General features: G+C 37.5%; 1 protein-coding gene across 1 annotated transcript in view; it reads left to right on the top strand.

Moving 5' to 3' along the window:
• Nucleotides 1-15474, top strand: part of LOC144975814 (guanylate cyclase soluble subunit beta-2-like) — a 109319-nt gene that overhangs the window by 13610 nt on the left and 80235 nt on the right. The window contains exon 2 of the mRNA XM_078920002.1: nt 4963-5063. Within this exon, the coding sequence (XP_078776128.1) occupies nt 5000-5063 (64 nt within the window). The 5' untranslated portion in view covers nt 4963-4999. The remainder of the gene's footprint in view (nt 1-4962; nt 5064-15474) is intronic.

Below are 15474 nucleotides of genomic sequence, written 5' to 3' on the forward strand. Positions count from 1 at the left end.
TTCTTCTTCTTCTTCTTCTTCTTCTTCTTCTTCTTCTTCTTCTTCTTCTTCTTCTTCTTCTTCTTCTTCTTCTTCTTCGACCTACCTCTCTCTTCTCTCATCTTCTTCCGTTTATCTTTTAGTGAAATTGGCCACGAGGGACTATGGTCATCTGCCAGCCCTGAATTTGACTTGGTCTTCAAGAAACTCACTCAACTCAATTCTCTCATCCCCGTTGGGTGCTTGTGGCAACAGCAATGAATTCTCAGTCTTCGGCTGCATACTGAGCCCTCGGGCTTTCAATTTACGGCTTCATTAAAACATCGCTGTTAAATTTCTCTTACTTAACTTGATAAGATCCAATGAAAGGTGAAAGCAATCTTGAACTTTTCTTCTTGACGTCACCCAACTCGTTGCTATAGAAGCTGTGCTCTTGGCTAAGAAACTTACAACATTGCCATCCAGAAATAAAACGGACCAACACACAAAACTCTGTGTAAGCTTGAATGTTTATAGTCTGGTTAATACCTTTAAGTGAGAATTACTCATAAACATGGATGGCAAAAAGAAATAACAAAGACCTGAGTGGCGTCAACTTCGTTTTATCTATTATTTTTAGACAGCCCGTTAGTGATAAATTCTCAATAAATTATATCAACCTGACTATAAACCTTAAACTTAAAAGTTACACATAGACTAGTTTTGTGTCGTCGACATATTTAATGTCACTGGCGGATGTTGTGAGTATTTTACATAAATGTATAGCATCTATAATAATCAACCCCAAGAATCTCAGGAACCTTGAATCTAAGTGGGGTCAGTGACCCCTCTTAAGACTCTATCACAGACCCCCGAACGTGTCACGGAGTCAGTGGGACAAAGAGTGTTACAGTGAAAATCTGATTGTCCTAAACAATATCGCCTGCCTGAGGCTGCAAACTTTATGCATTCATTTTCTTCTCCGTTCGCTTCCAGTTTGTGAATTAACAGTTTGTCATAGATGCTATAGATAGTTCGAAGTTGAAGTCACTCAGGTCTTTGTTATTGTTTTTTTTTCGCCATCCCTGTTAATGAGTAATTCTCACTAAACTTTATCAACCAGACTTTAAACGTTCATGGTTACGTACAGATTTTGTGTGTTGGTCCGTTACACTTCCGGATGGAAATGTTGTGAGCTTCTAAGCCAAGCGCATACTATCTATACATTTCTGTAATTTACTCACAACAAACACATGAAACATACCAACAAACAAATCTACTTGTAACCTTAATCGTGTATATTACTGTTTATACATTTATCTTGTGAAACCAAACATCATTACTGATACTGGTCAAAATTGACGTCAAAAGACAAGTCTTTGGCCCAAAAAGAAAACAAATCGTGAGTTGTTTTCAACAGTTTAACCAATTGATCACTTATTGTTTCCTTGACGTCTACTAACAACAACTCACTAGACGGTACATTAACATAGAAATGACGTCAAACTATAGTTCTAGTGTCAGGATATAGATAGAATGCGCTTGGCCAAGGAGTTCACAACATTGCCATCCGGAAGTATAACGGACCAACACACAAACTCTGTGTAACCATGATCTTTTATAGTCTGGTTAATACAGTTTAGTGAGAACAACTCACAAACGCGGATGGCAAAAACAATAACAAAGGCCTGAGTGACGTCATCTGCATACTATCTATAAGATAACGATGGCAACGGACCAAATCGTCCAAAAGGTGTTCTGAAAACAATAACAAAGAAGCTACGTGTGTTGTTTCACTTTGTTAGTGGGAAATTGAAAGGTTTTTTTTAATGGGCACGATCTATATTACATTTCCATGTACTCGAAGTCATTGGTCACATTGCAAAGTGTGCTCAAAATGACCCACATAGTGAAAAGTGTTCACAATTTGAGAAATATCCAACGCTACAATTGGTCATTTTGCGCAGCAGGACTCATGGGTACGTTTACAACATTCATAATCAAAGCAGCTTGTGTAGATAGATTGAGAAATGTCCAATCGTTGTACAGCAACAAATCATGTGATTGATGACTAGGTTGGAAGAAAACATGAAAAAAGATCGCTCCCATTCCGAGATAATGTTCACGTTTGGTTCTGTTCGGAAACTGAAAGCGAGGGAGTCATTCACTTTGCTGTGATAAAAGAAGAGATCGACTCAGAGGAGAGGTCAAACTGAGAGCAAAATGGGGGCAGAATGGCTCACCAGTACCGTCTTTGCTTCGTACCCGAAATGTACCGAGTTCGATCACTCACTCGATCGGTCACTGTGTGACTTTCAGCAAGTCATCTCGCCCTAGCTCAATTTGCGGCGCTGTACTGCGGCTGATGGCTGGGTTATTCCAGTCATCCCTTGAATAGACCCTAGGGACAAATTTCACATAATATGGGATGAATAAATATCTTATTTATTTTATTTGTTAAAACAGACTTGAAATGAAAATGGATGAACTCAATCTACAGCCTTAGATGCTATTCTAGGAATCTCGTTATGCAAGTATCGATGACAAGGTTTGTCAACCTTTACGGAAGTCGTACAGTGCCTGTCAACCTTTATAGACATCGGACAGTTTCTCAGCCAGCCTCACATATGTTACCCAACGTTTCAAAACGGTATTATGTCGCGGGATGAACCAGATGCTAAAAAGTCAAATTAAAGCTGAACTGGTCAACAATATGAATTACAAGTATTTAGCACTCTAAAATATGATATTCATTCTCCTCAATAAATCATATAAACTCAACGCAAGTCTGATATTTCTGGCTACAAATTCAGTTTTCAGCATCTTAAACATCCCGACTTAATACCGTTTTGAGACGTGGGGTGACGGATATATAAATAAACAGCTATCTCAATGAAAAGTTATTCTGTTGTCGTGTGGTATAACACTCAGTTCCTGACATGTGGGTCTTTAGTTCGCGTCCCTTCTTACCCACTCCATTTAAACCAAATACTCACCGGTTGCGGCCTGGCTAAACATTAACATAATATATTTTTTCAAAATATATAAATAATACAATAAAAATTCCCTTTATTCAACCCATAGGGGGAAATTAGCCTCTTGGGTCTATTCCAAGGGATGACTGAAATAACCCAGGCGTCAGTCGCACTGCAACACCTCAAACTGAGATAATAATAATAATAATAATAATAATAATAATAATAATAATAATAATAATAATAATATAATAATAATAATAATAATAATAATAATAATAATAATAATAATAATAAAGTTTATTTGTATAGCGACCAATCTGCTGATGCCTGGGTTATTCCAGTCATCCCTTGGAATAGACCCTACAGCCTAAGATTTTATTCTAGGAATCTCGTTATGCAATTATCGATGACATTGCTTTTCAACCCTAGGGCAAGGTGACTTGCTCAAGGCTACACAACGCAGCAGGTATTCGAACTCGGTACCTGTTGGGCACGACGATAAGACCGTACCGTAGGCCACGTGGACCTTAATTTCCCATATTATAGCCAGAGCCACTTACAATATTAAGTGTTGAAGCGGAAAGCGTAAAAAATGTGATGTTTAAAAAAACTGGTTCTTATCTCATTGGAAGTGTAAAACTGCTCTTCCGTAGAACTGGATACATACCTTGTGTAATTAAATTAACCTTCTGGTTTCAGAGTGATGACATCTTATTTTCTAGTCAAAATATATGCTGGTCGTCAATAAAGATCATCCATCCTAGCTCTTTTACGTCCCGTAATCCTTTGAATCTACCATTTCATCCTGCTACTACTACAATAAAATAAGTTGTGCCACCTTATAATTCAATACATAACCTATTCATTATTAGTCTCCGATGGACTGTTTACATACAAACTTTCAAGGACTTGGGAACCAGAAAATTATAAAGTGTGACCTTTCGGCTGTCCTTCCCTACTGTATCTAAATCTATCGCCACTCTGACTGGCAAAATAAAAAATAACAAGCAAAAGGTTTTGTCAGTCGCAATCAATTGATTTATTATTATATTATACACTCCCCCCCCCCCCCTCCTCCCACACACACACACACACACACACACACACACACACATAAACAAACAAAGAAAGGAAAATCTTTGGACCTCACAATGTCTTCCTTGCGGCTACCCTTCACTTCCCTCCCCTCCCCCTCGCCCCTCCCCCCTCCCGCAACCCATTCAACCCCCCCCCCCACCCCACCCCTCCCCCGCCCTCATTCCGAAATGTCAACAAAAAGGTCATCCCATCATGTTTGTAGTAATGAACTATAATGTAATGAATGAATACAGCTTCAAAAAGGAACGAAAATACCCGTCATGAAACGTGTTGGACTCAAAATAATTCTTCAGCCGCTAATAAAAACAGTAAAAACATAAAAAGACGTCACTTAAAATCCACTGTTTTTGTTATTCGCTGAAAAATGGTTTTGTGCCTGAAGCGTTAAGCGTAGAGATTTATTTTGTGAAGTTTTTATATTCATTTTAGTTCATCCAAGCTGTTTACTGTTTTTGCTAGTTGTTGAAGAAGGGTTTTGAGCCCGATAAGTTACATGTTGAGTATTTTGTTATTTTTCAAAGATGTTATATTTTTATTTTTGTAAATGAATGAAACAAATAACGACAACTCTCTGCGTTTGTCTTCAATATGAAACCAATAACGTCAACACTTTGTTTTTATATTCAATTTGAAACCAATAACGACAGTTCTTTGTCTTAGTTTTAAATATGAAACCAATAACGACAACATTTTGTTATTTATACAATTTTCTAATATGAACCAATAACGACAACTCTTTGTCTTTATATTCAATATTAAAACAATAACAACAATTCTTTGTCTTTGTTTACAATATGAAACCCATAACGACATCTCTTTCTTATTTTGTTCGCATTTTCTGTCTTCAATGTGAAATACACATATAACAATAACGACAACTTGTTGTCGTTTGTCTTCATGTAACATAACGTATCTTCAATCTCTTTAGGAAGAATTCCGGCCTGGACGAGCACCAAGCCTTCTTGATGTTCACACGATATGATGACGTCAGCACATTCAAGCTTGTTGGGGCAGTCTCCGAAACGTTGGGTAAGTATGTCTTCAATACAAATCGTTCCAATTAGAGGGGGAGGGGGCGATCCATAGAAGGAAGAACGAAGATGGCGTCAATCAGGTCTTTGTTTTGTTTTGTTTGTTTTTTTGCCATTTACGTTTATGAGTAATTCTCACTAAACTGTATTATCCAGACTATAAAAGTTCATGGTTACACATAGTTTTGTGTGTTGGTCCGTTATACTTCCGGATGGAAATGTTGTGAGCTTCTTAGCCAAGCGCATACTTTCTATAGAAGGAACGAACTTCACGTCACTCAGCTCTTTGCTATTGGTTCTAAACAACTTTTTAGGCGATTGGGTCTTACTAAATTATATGATCCAGACTATAAACGTTCAAGGTTACAATATAATTCTGTGTGTTGGTGCGTCATATCCGGCTGGTGAATGTTGTGAGTAATTTACTTTTTTAAACGCATATCCTCCATATTATCTTATCACGTGTTCGAGTCATTCGTCATATTGCAAAATATGTTTAAAATTACCTACATAAAAATTGTTCACAGTTTACGAAATATCCAATATCACAATCCTGCATGTCATTATATAGATAGTGCGCGCTTGGCAAATAAACTCACAACATTGCCATCCAGAAATATAACGGACCAACACACAAAACTAGGTGTAATCTTGACCGTTTATAGTCTGGTTAATACAGTTTGTGAGAATTACTCATAAACGTGGATGGCAAGAAAACACAAATAACAAATACCTGAGTGGCGTCATCTTCGTTCTATCATTTAGGTATACCCAATGGGTATAGATAGAATGCGCTTGGCCAAGGAGTTCACAACATTGCCATCCGGAAGTATAACGGACCAACACACAAACTCTGTGTAACCATGAACTTTTATAGTCTGGTTAATACAGTTTAGTGAGAACAACTCACAAACGCGGATGGCAAAAACCATAACAAAGGCCTGAATGACGTCATCTGCATACTATCTATATTTACAACTTTCATAAACAAAGCAATGTATTTGTATTTATTAAGAATCATCCAATCGTTGGAAAGCAGCAAATCACGTGATGAATGACTCGGTTGGACTAGAGTCTGAATATAGATAGTTCGAAGATGACGTCACTCAGGTCTTTGTTATTGTTTTTTGCCATCCGCGTTTATGAGTAATGCTCACTGAACTGTATTAACCCGACTATAAACGTTCATGGATACACACAGTTTTGTGTGTTGGTCTGTTATACTTCTGGATGGCAATGTTATGAGCTTCTTTGCCAAGCGCATACTATCTGTAGATCGACCCCATTAATTGACACATAGATAACCACGCCTCTCGGACAGTCGTCATAATGTAAGCAATGGTAGTGATTGGTAAACAAAGCGAACTATAACAGCCATGTTAAAAACAAAATAAGAAATAAAAGATTAATAAAATGAAATCCCTTTTATTCATCCCATCGGGGAAATTTGTCTCTAAGGTCTATTTCAAAGGAAGACTGGAATAACTCTGGCGTTAGCCGCAGTGCAGCGCCGCAAATTGAGTAAAGGCGAGTTGACTTCCTTAAGGCCACACAGCGAGGCGGGTATTCAAACTCGGTACCTGCCCCATCACCTGTTTGTGAATAGTTATCACTTAATTCTATCAATCAGACTATTATAAATGTTCAAGGTTACACACATTTTTATCCGTTGCATTTTACCTGAGAACATCGCATCAATCACAGGGACTTTATTGAAAGATAGTATGCGCTTGGCTAAGAAGCTCATAACATTGCCATCCGGAAGTATAACGAACCAATACACAAAACTGTGTGTATCCATGAACGTTTATAGTCAGGTTAATACAGTTCAGTGAGCATTTCTCATAAACGCGGATGGCAAAAAACAAAAACAAAGACTTAAGTGACGTCATCTTCGAACTATCTATAAAAACTAATCACCGATTTTCCGGTTGAAAAGCAATTACAAATCACCGAGTGATGATATCTTAATTCAATCTATAAGTTTCTGATTTGACTGATTCCCGGAGTCGTTTCATTATAAAAATCGATTTATTTTTATTTCGTTTAATCGAGTTATATTTGGTAACTATTGACTTTCCAAGATCAATGATTAGAACACTTTTCGAATTTTCCCCTTTTAAAAATTATCTCAGTTAATTTATGCCTTGATTACTAAAACAAATTTCCGGTCTATGTATAGAAATTAATGTCAAATATCGAATGACCTCTTCACTTTACGATGTACAAATAGGTGTATGTGTTGAACCCATGACCTCAAGAAGTCGGGAGACGGACTCAGAAAAGACACTCCATTTGAGACCCTCGTTTTGTTTTTTAAATTAAAAAAAAAAAAAAAGAAAAAAGAAATAGTAAAATAATATTAAAACTTGAGCTTCTATATAGCGCAATATCCACTAAACATGCTCAAAGCGATTTTTTTGTCAACAAACTCATGTAGTGACGTTTTGTTGTGGTCTCCACCATGACATGACGTCATCTAGTTAAAGCCCGACCTCGAAAGTGGAATTTGCCGAAATCGGTGAAATGAATAGAAACGCCGAAAAACACATAAATTTTCCCAAAAGGGATTCATGAAATTCACAGCCTTGAGAAAATTGACGTCACTCATGCAGATGCCAGTTTGACGTTTTTTAATACTGGATTCTAAAAACGGTGTCTTTTATAAAAGTCGGTTATGATTGAAAAATCGGCTTTATCACTTTGGTTTTATTTCCAATTTGTTTTTGTCTTTTGTGTTAGGCGATATTACAATTTATTTCGGACAGAGACAACGTTGTTAACTAGCAGGTACTCATTTTACACCTGAGTATGGTGAGAGAATGGGAGTAAAGAGCCTTTTCCAACGACTCAACTATTCGCCGAGCAAGGTCGAACCCAGAGCCTTCCGATCTGAAAGCGAGTGTCATACCACAAGACCACATAGCCGGAGTTGGTGGATGGCGTCGACTGTATAGCGTCCCTCTCGCGGCCAGGCGGAGTTGTCGTATCAGTAAGGTTGTGGGTTCGAGCCCCCATCACCACGAAAATAAGTTTTTCTATTCCCTATTGTCTTCTGGCACTTTTCCATTCACTTCATTTTCTGTTACAAATAGGGAGCGAATGTGTGATGCAAAAAACCTGGTTCCAATCTCATTGGAAGTGTAAAACTCCTCTTCTGGACGACTGGATACATATATTGCGTAATTAATCTTCTGGTTTCAGAGTGATGGCATCTTATTTTCTAGTCTAAATATACGCTGGTCACATAAATATCATCCATCCTCGCTCTTTTACTTCCCGTAATCCTAAGATTCTACAATATATACATGCTACTACTAAAACACTTATGCCACCTTATGATTCAACATGCAACCTATTCATTATTAGTCATCCCAAGGACTGGATGGTAACATATACACTTCCAAGTATTATGGGACCGTAAAATTAGAAGGTTTGACGTCACTATTTTTTTCTTGCCTTAATAGATAGAACATATGAGTGGAATTTTCCCTTTTTTATTTTATAAGTTGATTCAATGTTGACTCACTCTTTGCGGCGATATGGTCTAGTCATATGACACTCGCATAGCTGAGTCTTTAGAAAAGGCGTGTTTATGTGTCCACAAATAAAATTGATAAAATATCGATTAACCTATTTCACTTTCCGATAATCAAATTGATTGACGTGTTGATATCAATCTGCCCATCAAACCCCTATGTATTCATGTTTTGTGTTTGTCAATTAAAGTAATTTAAAAAATGGTTGATGTTTGAATATCGATATCATTAACATAAACCGTGCTCCGGTTTTAGTCGTTTTACAGATTCGATTCGATATCATATCGATTGACCTTATGCCTTCGGGATTCACTTAATTGAATATCATATGGAATTGTCATTTAACTCCCATGTAAGTTTTTGTATTTGACAAGAAAAGAAGAAATTATGTTTGGTGCTTGACTGCTGATCGTATGCACCGGAACGGGGCTGGTTTCAAAGGATTTACAAATCAGATTCGATATAATATCGATTAACCTTTTATCTTCGCGATTTGCAAATTGGATATTATATCGATTTGTCCATTAATCCGTTGTGTGTGTGTGTGTGTGTGTGTGTGTGTGTGTGTGTGTGTGTGTGTGTGTGTGTGGTGTTTATTTTTTATATTTCCTTGGCTCCCAGCATACAACTACTACCTTGTCGAGTTATCAAAGAAACAATAAATCGCCAGGGGAGATCACCCTGGCGCCTTGTTCCTGTCAAACACAAACAGTATCAGTTAAAATATAAGGAAGGGTTTTGTTGGAAGGATGTGGGGGGGGGGGGGGGGGGGGTGAGGAGGTTGTTTTGTTTTGTTTTATTCAATTTTGCTGGTTGATTGAGGCAGTGGGAAGGGAATGGTTGCTTTGACTGGGTATGAATGAATCTTTTGTGGAATGATTTCAATATCGTATGGCGTCGACAGCAGCTATTCTGTTGATGATATGCGTTGAAGTAAAATACTCACAACACCCGTCAGTCGGATACAACTATGCGCAACCTTTAGAAATTTAAATTGAGCTTTTATATAGCGCAATATCGACTAAACGTGCTCAAAGCGCTTTACAAGAGGTCCCTGGTCAACAGTAACATTTAACATGTAGGACGGGACATAACGCCTGTAAGGCGATATTACAATTTTTCGGACAAAGACAATGCTGTTAACGGCCAGGTACTCATTTTACACCTGAGTACGGTGAGAGAATGTGAGTAAAGAGCCTTTTCCAAGGACTCAACTATGCGCCGAGCGAGGCTAGCTCGAACCCAGGACCTTCCGATCCGAAAGCGAGTGTCATACCACAAGACCACATAGCCGCACATAGCCTTTGATGTTTATAGCCTGATGGATAGGATTTAGCGAAAGCAAATCATTAAAATAAAATGGCTGTCTAAAAACCATAACAAAGAGCTGAGTGACGTCAACTTCGTATATATAATGTGCCCCACATTGTGAAAACGGTATAATCTCGGAGGATGAACCTGATATCAAAAAAAGAGATTTTACAGGGGTTTTTTTAAATATCCAGATATGTGACATTTTAATTGTAATCACTATAAGACACGGTACACATGATCCACAATAAAACAAACTATTTCACTCAAAGTCCATGTTTGACTAGAAACTGAGGATTTTTAAAAGTATTTAGAATCGACATCTACGCTGGAGCGACGGTCAATATTTATATGCTGTGCGTTCGCACAAAACGTTCAAAGTCGTAACGTCACTTCCCTCGTAATGACGCATGGTAACTTAGTAACTGGCTCTAAACTATCGGAATAATGGCGGACGCCCTTATGAAATATTTCTCCGACGAGCATAAAAGCGTATCCTGAGGGAAAAAAAACATTATAAATCTAATTATGTTTTTACTTTTATACATTCTGATCACAAGGCATATGAAAAGTTCTAGCCATCATGAATAATAAAAAGTACCGATTTTCTTTGTTTAGAACCACGATGGCCACCGTTGCTGGGCGACTTGGCATCAGACTATTGAATCCAATTATTACAATAATAAATTATTTTGAAAAACTTGGTGAAAAAAATGGGTTTTTATTAGTGCTGGGCGGGTACCCGCGGGTACCAGCGGGTAATAAAGTTAAACCGTGTACTCGGGTAAAAGGGGCGGGTAGCGGGTACCCGCTTCAACAAATGGAAACCGAACTGAGAGTGATAATTGGATGTAATACAATTTTGATTTACATATTTACATTTACATGACATTTTTTCAAAAGATTTTCCTCCTTTATTTTTCAATTAGATACATTGATTTTTTTGTTTTGTTTGTTAACATACATTTGATTCAATTTTGGAATCAACAGAGTAAGACTATATTAGTTCTTATCTTTTAAAGGACTCTCAGGTATTTTTTTTTTATTTTTTTTTTTTTTTTAGTTTCATTGTAATTAATTATCCTGGTTTCTTACAGTTTCGTTTCATTTGTTGTGACAATAATAACTAATATATGAATTTTTAAAATTTAAGAATAACCCCCCCCCCCCCCCCCCCCCCCCTTATTTTTCACCAAAAAAAATTTTGGGTCAAAAAGTCACTCCTGCCACGGGTACCCGAGTAATTAGACTACTACCCGGGATTACCCGGGTAATGATTTGGGCGGCTAATCCCAGCACTGGTTTTTATTCAGTTTCTTTCGGTTGATAGGTCCTGATAGCTCAGTCGGTAGAGCTACAAATATGGAAAGGGACCAAGATCGATCCCGGGTACAGTCGAGATAAAAAAAATTCTGACACCCCCCCCCCCCCTCTGCCCCTCCTCCTGTCTACCCAGCAGTGAATGGGGTAGCTTGATCTCTTAGACCTGACGGAAAGTACTTTGCGATAGACTAGCATCCTATCCAAAGGGTAGCAAAAAATTGCTATTGTCCTTCTCACGCTATAGAAACCGGGATAACTCCGGCTCCATGGGCCCAATGGCTCGGAAGGAAAACTATAGAATAATGTAAAATAAACCATAAACCTGGTGATCTTGCATTAATATAATTGCTGTTAGGCGATATTATTTTTTTTTCCGACAGTGGCAACGCTGTTAATGGCCAGGTTTTCTCATTTTTACACCTGAGTACAATGAGAGAATGTGAGTAAAGAGCCTTTTCCAAGGATTCAACTATGCGCCGAGAAAGGCTCGAACCCAGGATTTTTCTAGAAGTGTGGACAAAGTAACAATTTTGTCCATACTTTTTCGACAATTTAGATAGTTTTAACTGCTATAATGTTGATCGCTAGATTGGCAGATGTTAGGTTTGTTATTCATTATTTAACACAGAAAAACTGATGGAAGCGAATTATTGTTTGTTAAGTTCTTCCAAATAACTTTTATTATAGTATTTCTATGGTGTTCGTCCCCATAACGTCATTTTAGCATTGCCTCATATAATCAAAAATTTCTTCGCATTTTTGAAACCTTAAATTATAAAACTTAATCATAATAACCTGTTGAAGTTTGTTTTGTTTTTTGTTTTTTGTTCTTTTTTTTTCTTGCGTGTTTGTGTGTGTGTGTGTGTGTGTATGTGTGTGTGATGGGTGTGTGTGTGTGTGATGTGTATGTGTGTGTGTGATGGGTGTGTGTGTGTGTGATGTGTATGTGTGTGTGTGATGGGTATGTGTGTGTGTGATGTGTATGTGTGTGTGTGATGGGTGTGTGTGTGATGTGTATGTGTGTGTGTGTGATGTGTATGTGTGTGTGATGGGTGTGTGTGTGTGTTGTGTATGTGTGTGTGATGGGTGTGTGTGTGTGTGTGTGACTTCGATCAGTTACAACCTCCAGTACGACCTTTTGCTATGGCCTCCACCATGACATGACGTCATCTAGTTAAAGCCCGACCTTTAAAGCGGAAGTGGCGGAAATAGGTGAAATGAATAAAACCGATGAAAAACACAGAAATTTTCCCCAAAGGGATTCACGAAATTCACAGACTTTATAAAGTTGACGCCAGTCATGCAGATGCCAGTTTGGCGTTTTTCAATACTGGATTCTAAAAACTATGTGTTTTATAAAAGTCGGTTGTGATTGGAAAATCTGATTTATCACTGGCTTTTTTTTAAATTGATTTTTGTTGTCTTTTGTGCGGCTATGTGGTTTTGTATGACACTCGTTTTCGGATCGGAAGGTCATGGGTTCGAGCCTCGCTCGGCGCATAGTTGAGGTGTAAAATGAACTGGCCGTTAACAGCGTTGTCTCTGTTCGAAAAGAAAATGCAATATCGCCTAACAGGCGTCATCTTAAGTGTTGCTGTTGACTAAGGACTCCTTGTGAAACGGTTTGAGTACGTTTAGTGGATATTGCTCTATATAAGCTCACGCTGAGTCACGCTTACATCGTTTTAATGGACAATATTTGCGTTATTTTTTTTAGATTTCCATTACACCAATGAGCCCATAAGGAATTGGGTTAACAGACCTGTATATAAGTACACTTTGGCTTCAACACTTCACATCTTTTTTTTTCAACTATTTTATTCCACCATAATTATTCGAGATAATCCCATACAACAAAATAATTAAATAAATTTCAATCCCCTTCCGTTGATTAAACCTAACGCGGTCTGTCGAAGGGTCTGTTTAAAGACATCAGTAGAAAATCTCTCACTGTTTGATTGTATTCGTCTAGACTTATTGACTGATTCCCTGAAATAATCTGTCTGAACGCCTTTATTGTGTCTTCTACGTAATTTGGGACCAGCTGCTTTTCTTTCTTTCGTGATTTTCACGTTTTGAAAGACTTGAGCTTTCATATAACGCATTATCCACTAAACGTTCCCAAAGGGCCTGAGAAGGGGTCTCTAGCCAACAGCAATACATTAACATGTAGGACGATGATCTGAACAAATTTTTGTGAAAGGCGCCTTTCATACACACGTTCAAATCTTCATCTTACACCGGTGTCTGCTCCCTAGATTCTTATTTTAATATGTAGGACGAAACATGACGCCTGTTAGGCGATATTACAATTATTTTTCCGACAAGGACAACGCTGTAAGCGGCCAGGTACTCGATTTATTTACACCCCGAGAATGTGAGTAAAGAGTCTTTTAAAAGGACTCAACTATGCGCCCCTCAGAGCAGAACTCAAACCTAGAACCTTTTGATCCACAAGGCCACATAGTCGCAATATATTAACGTGTAGGACAATGATCTGAACAAATGTGTATAAAAGATGCCTTTTATAAACACTTATTCAGATGGGTATCTTACACCGGTGTCTGCTCCCTAGTTTCTCAATTTGATATATGTAGGAGGAAACATGACGCCTGTTAGGCGATATTACAATATTTCCGACAAGGACAAGGCTTAAACCGCCAGGTACTCGTTTTACATCCGAATACGGTGAGAGAAAGTGAGTAAAGAGAATTTTGCAAGTATTCAACTATGCGCCCCTCAGAGCAGAACTCAAACCTAGAACCTTTTGATCCACAAGGCCATAGTCGCACAAATAGAAAATCTCTCGACTGCTTGATTGTTTTCGTCTAGACTTATTGAATGATTCCCAGAAATAAGCTGGCTGGTCGCTTTTGTTGTTTCTTCGTGAATTTGGACCGGCTGCTTTTTTGTTCATGCTTCTCATTTTTATCGCCTTTCCAGTCTCCTCGATTTAGTTACTCTCGGTTTAAGACTTCAATTTAAGCCGAGGAACTAATAACGAGAATATACCCAATATATGTATATTTACTCAAGAGTTATCCTGACGTTTCCCGGTGAGTGATTTCCCTTGGTTTTCACAAGGTGGTAACTCTTGATAGTAGCCTTGCTGCCCGCTACTACTATAACTAAGAAGGGTAGTGGAGACTTGTTCTGAATTTAATTTTTTATTAACAAAAGACTCCATTTTACTCTAAAAGATGTTAACAAATGAATGAAAAAAACAGGTAGAGGGGATAGATTGGAAACTGATGAATTGCACCCACATTTGATGTACTTTTGTGATGTTCACAATCTCATTTATATCGATATACTTTTCATGTTATCATCACAGTCGCGTGCTTTTTTTCTGATATTTTATGACAAAAATAACTTTATTGATTATAAATATAATCATTTGAAACTTTTTTATTTTGAAATATTATATGTTGCGTATATCAGGAATTTTGTGTTACTTCAATAGGGCTATTGAAATAAAATAGATCACACCAAGAAGAAGAAGAAGAAGAAGAAGAAGAAGAAGAAGAAGAAGAAGAAGAAGAGAAGAAGAAGAAGAAGAAAGAAAGAAGAAGAAGAAGAAGAAGAAGAAGAAGAAGAAGAAGAAGAAGAAGAAGAAGAAGAAGAAGAAGAAGAAGAAGAAGAAGAAGAAGAAGAGAAGAAGAAGAAGAGAAGAAGAAGAAGAAAAGAAGAAGAAGAAGAAGAAGAAGAAGAGAGAAGAAGAAGAAGAAGAAGAAGAAGAAGAAGAAGAAGAAAGAGAAGAAGAAGAAAGAAAAGAAGAAGAAGAAGAAGAAGAAGAAGAAAGAAGAAGAAGAAGAAGAAGAAGAAGAAGAAGAAGAAGAAGAAGAAGAAGAAAGAAGAAGAAGAAGAAGAGAAGAGAGAAGAAGAAGAAGAAGAAGAAGAAGAAGAAGAAGAAGAAGAAGAAGAAGAAGAAGAAAGAAGAAGAGAAGAAGAGAAGAAGAAAGAAGAAGAAGAAGAAGAAGAAGAAGAAAGAAGAAGAAGAAGAAGAAGAGAAGAAGGAAGAAGAGAGAAGAAGAAGAAGAAGAAGAAAAGAAGAAAAAGAAGAAGAGAAGAAGAAGAAGAGAAGAAGAAGAAGAAGAAGAAAGAAGAAGAAGAAGAAGAAAGAAGAAGAAGAAGAGAAGAAGAAGAAGAAGAAGAAGAAGAAGAAGAGAAGAAGAAGAGAAGAAGAAGAAGAAGAGAAGAAGAAGAAGAAGAAGAAGAAGAAGAAGAAGAAGAAGA

This window comes from Berghia stephanieae, chromosome 6, assembly GCF_034508935.2.
Source record: "Berghia stephanieae isolate SIO BIC M18660-M18661 chromosome 6, UCSD_Bste_1.3, whole genome shotgun sequence".
NCBI lineage: Eukaryota > Metazoa > Mollusca > Gastropoda > Nudibranchia > Aeolidiidae > Berghia > Berghia stephanieae.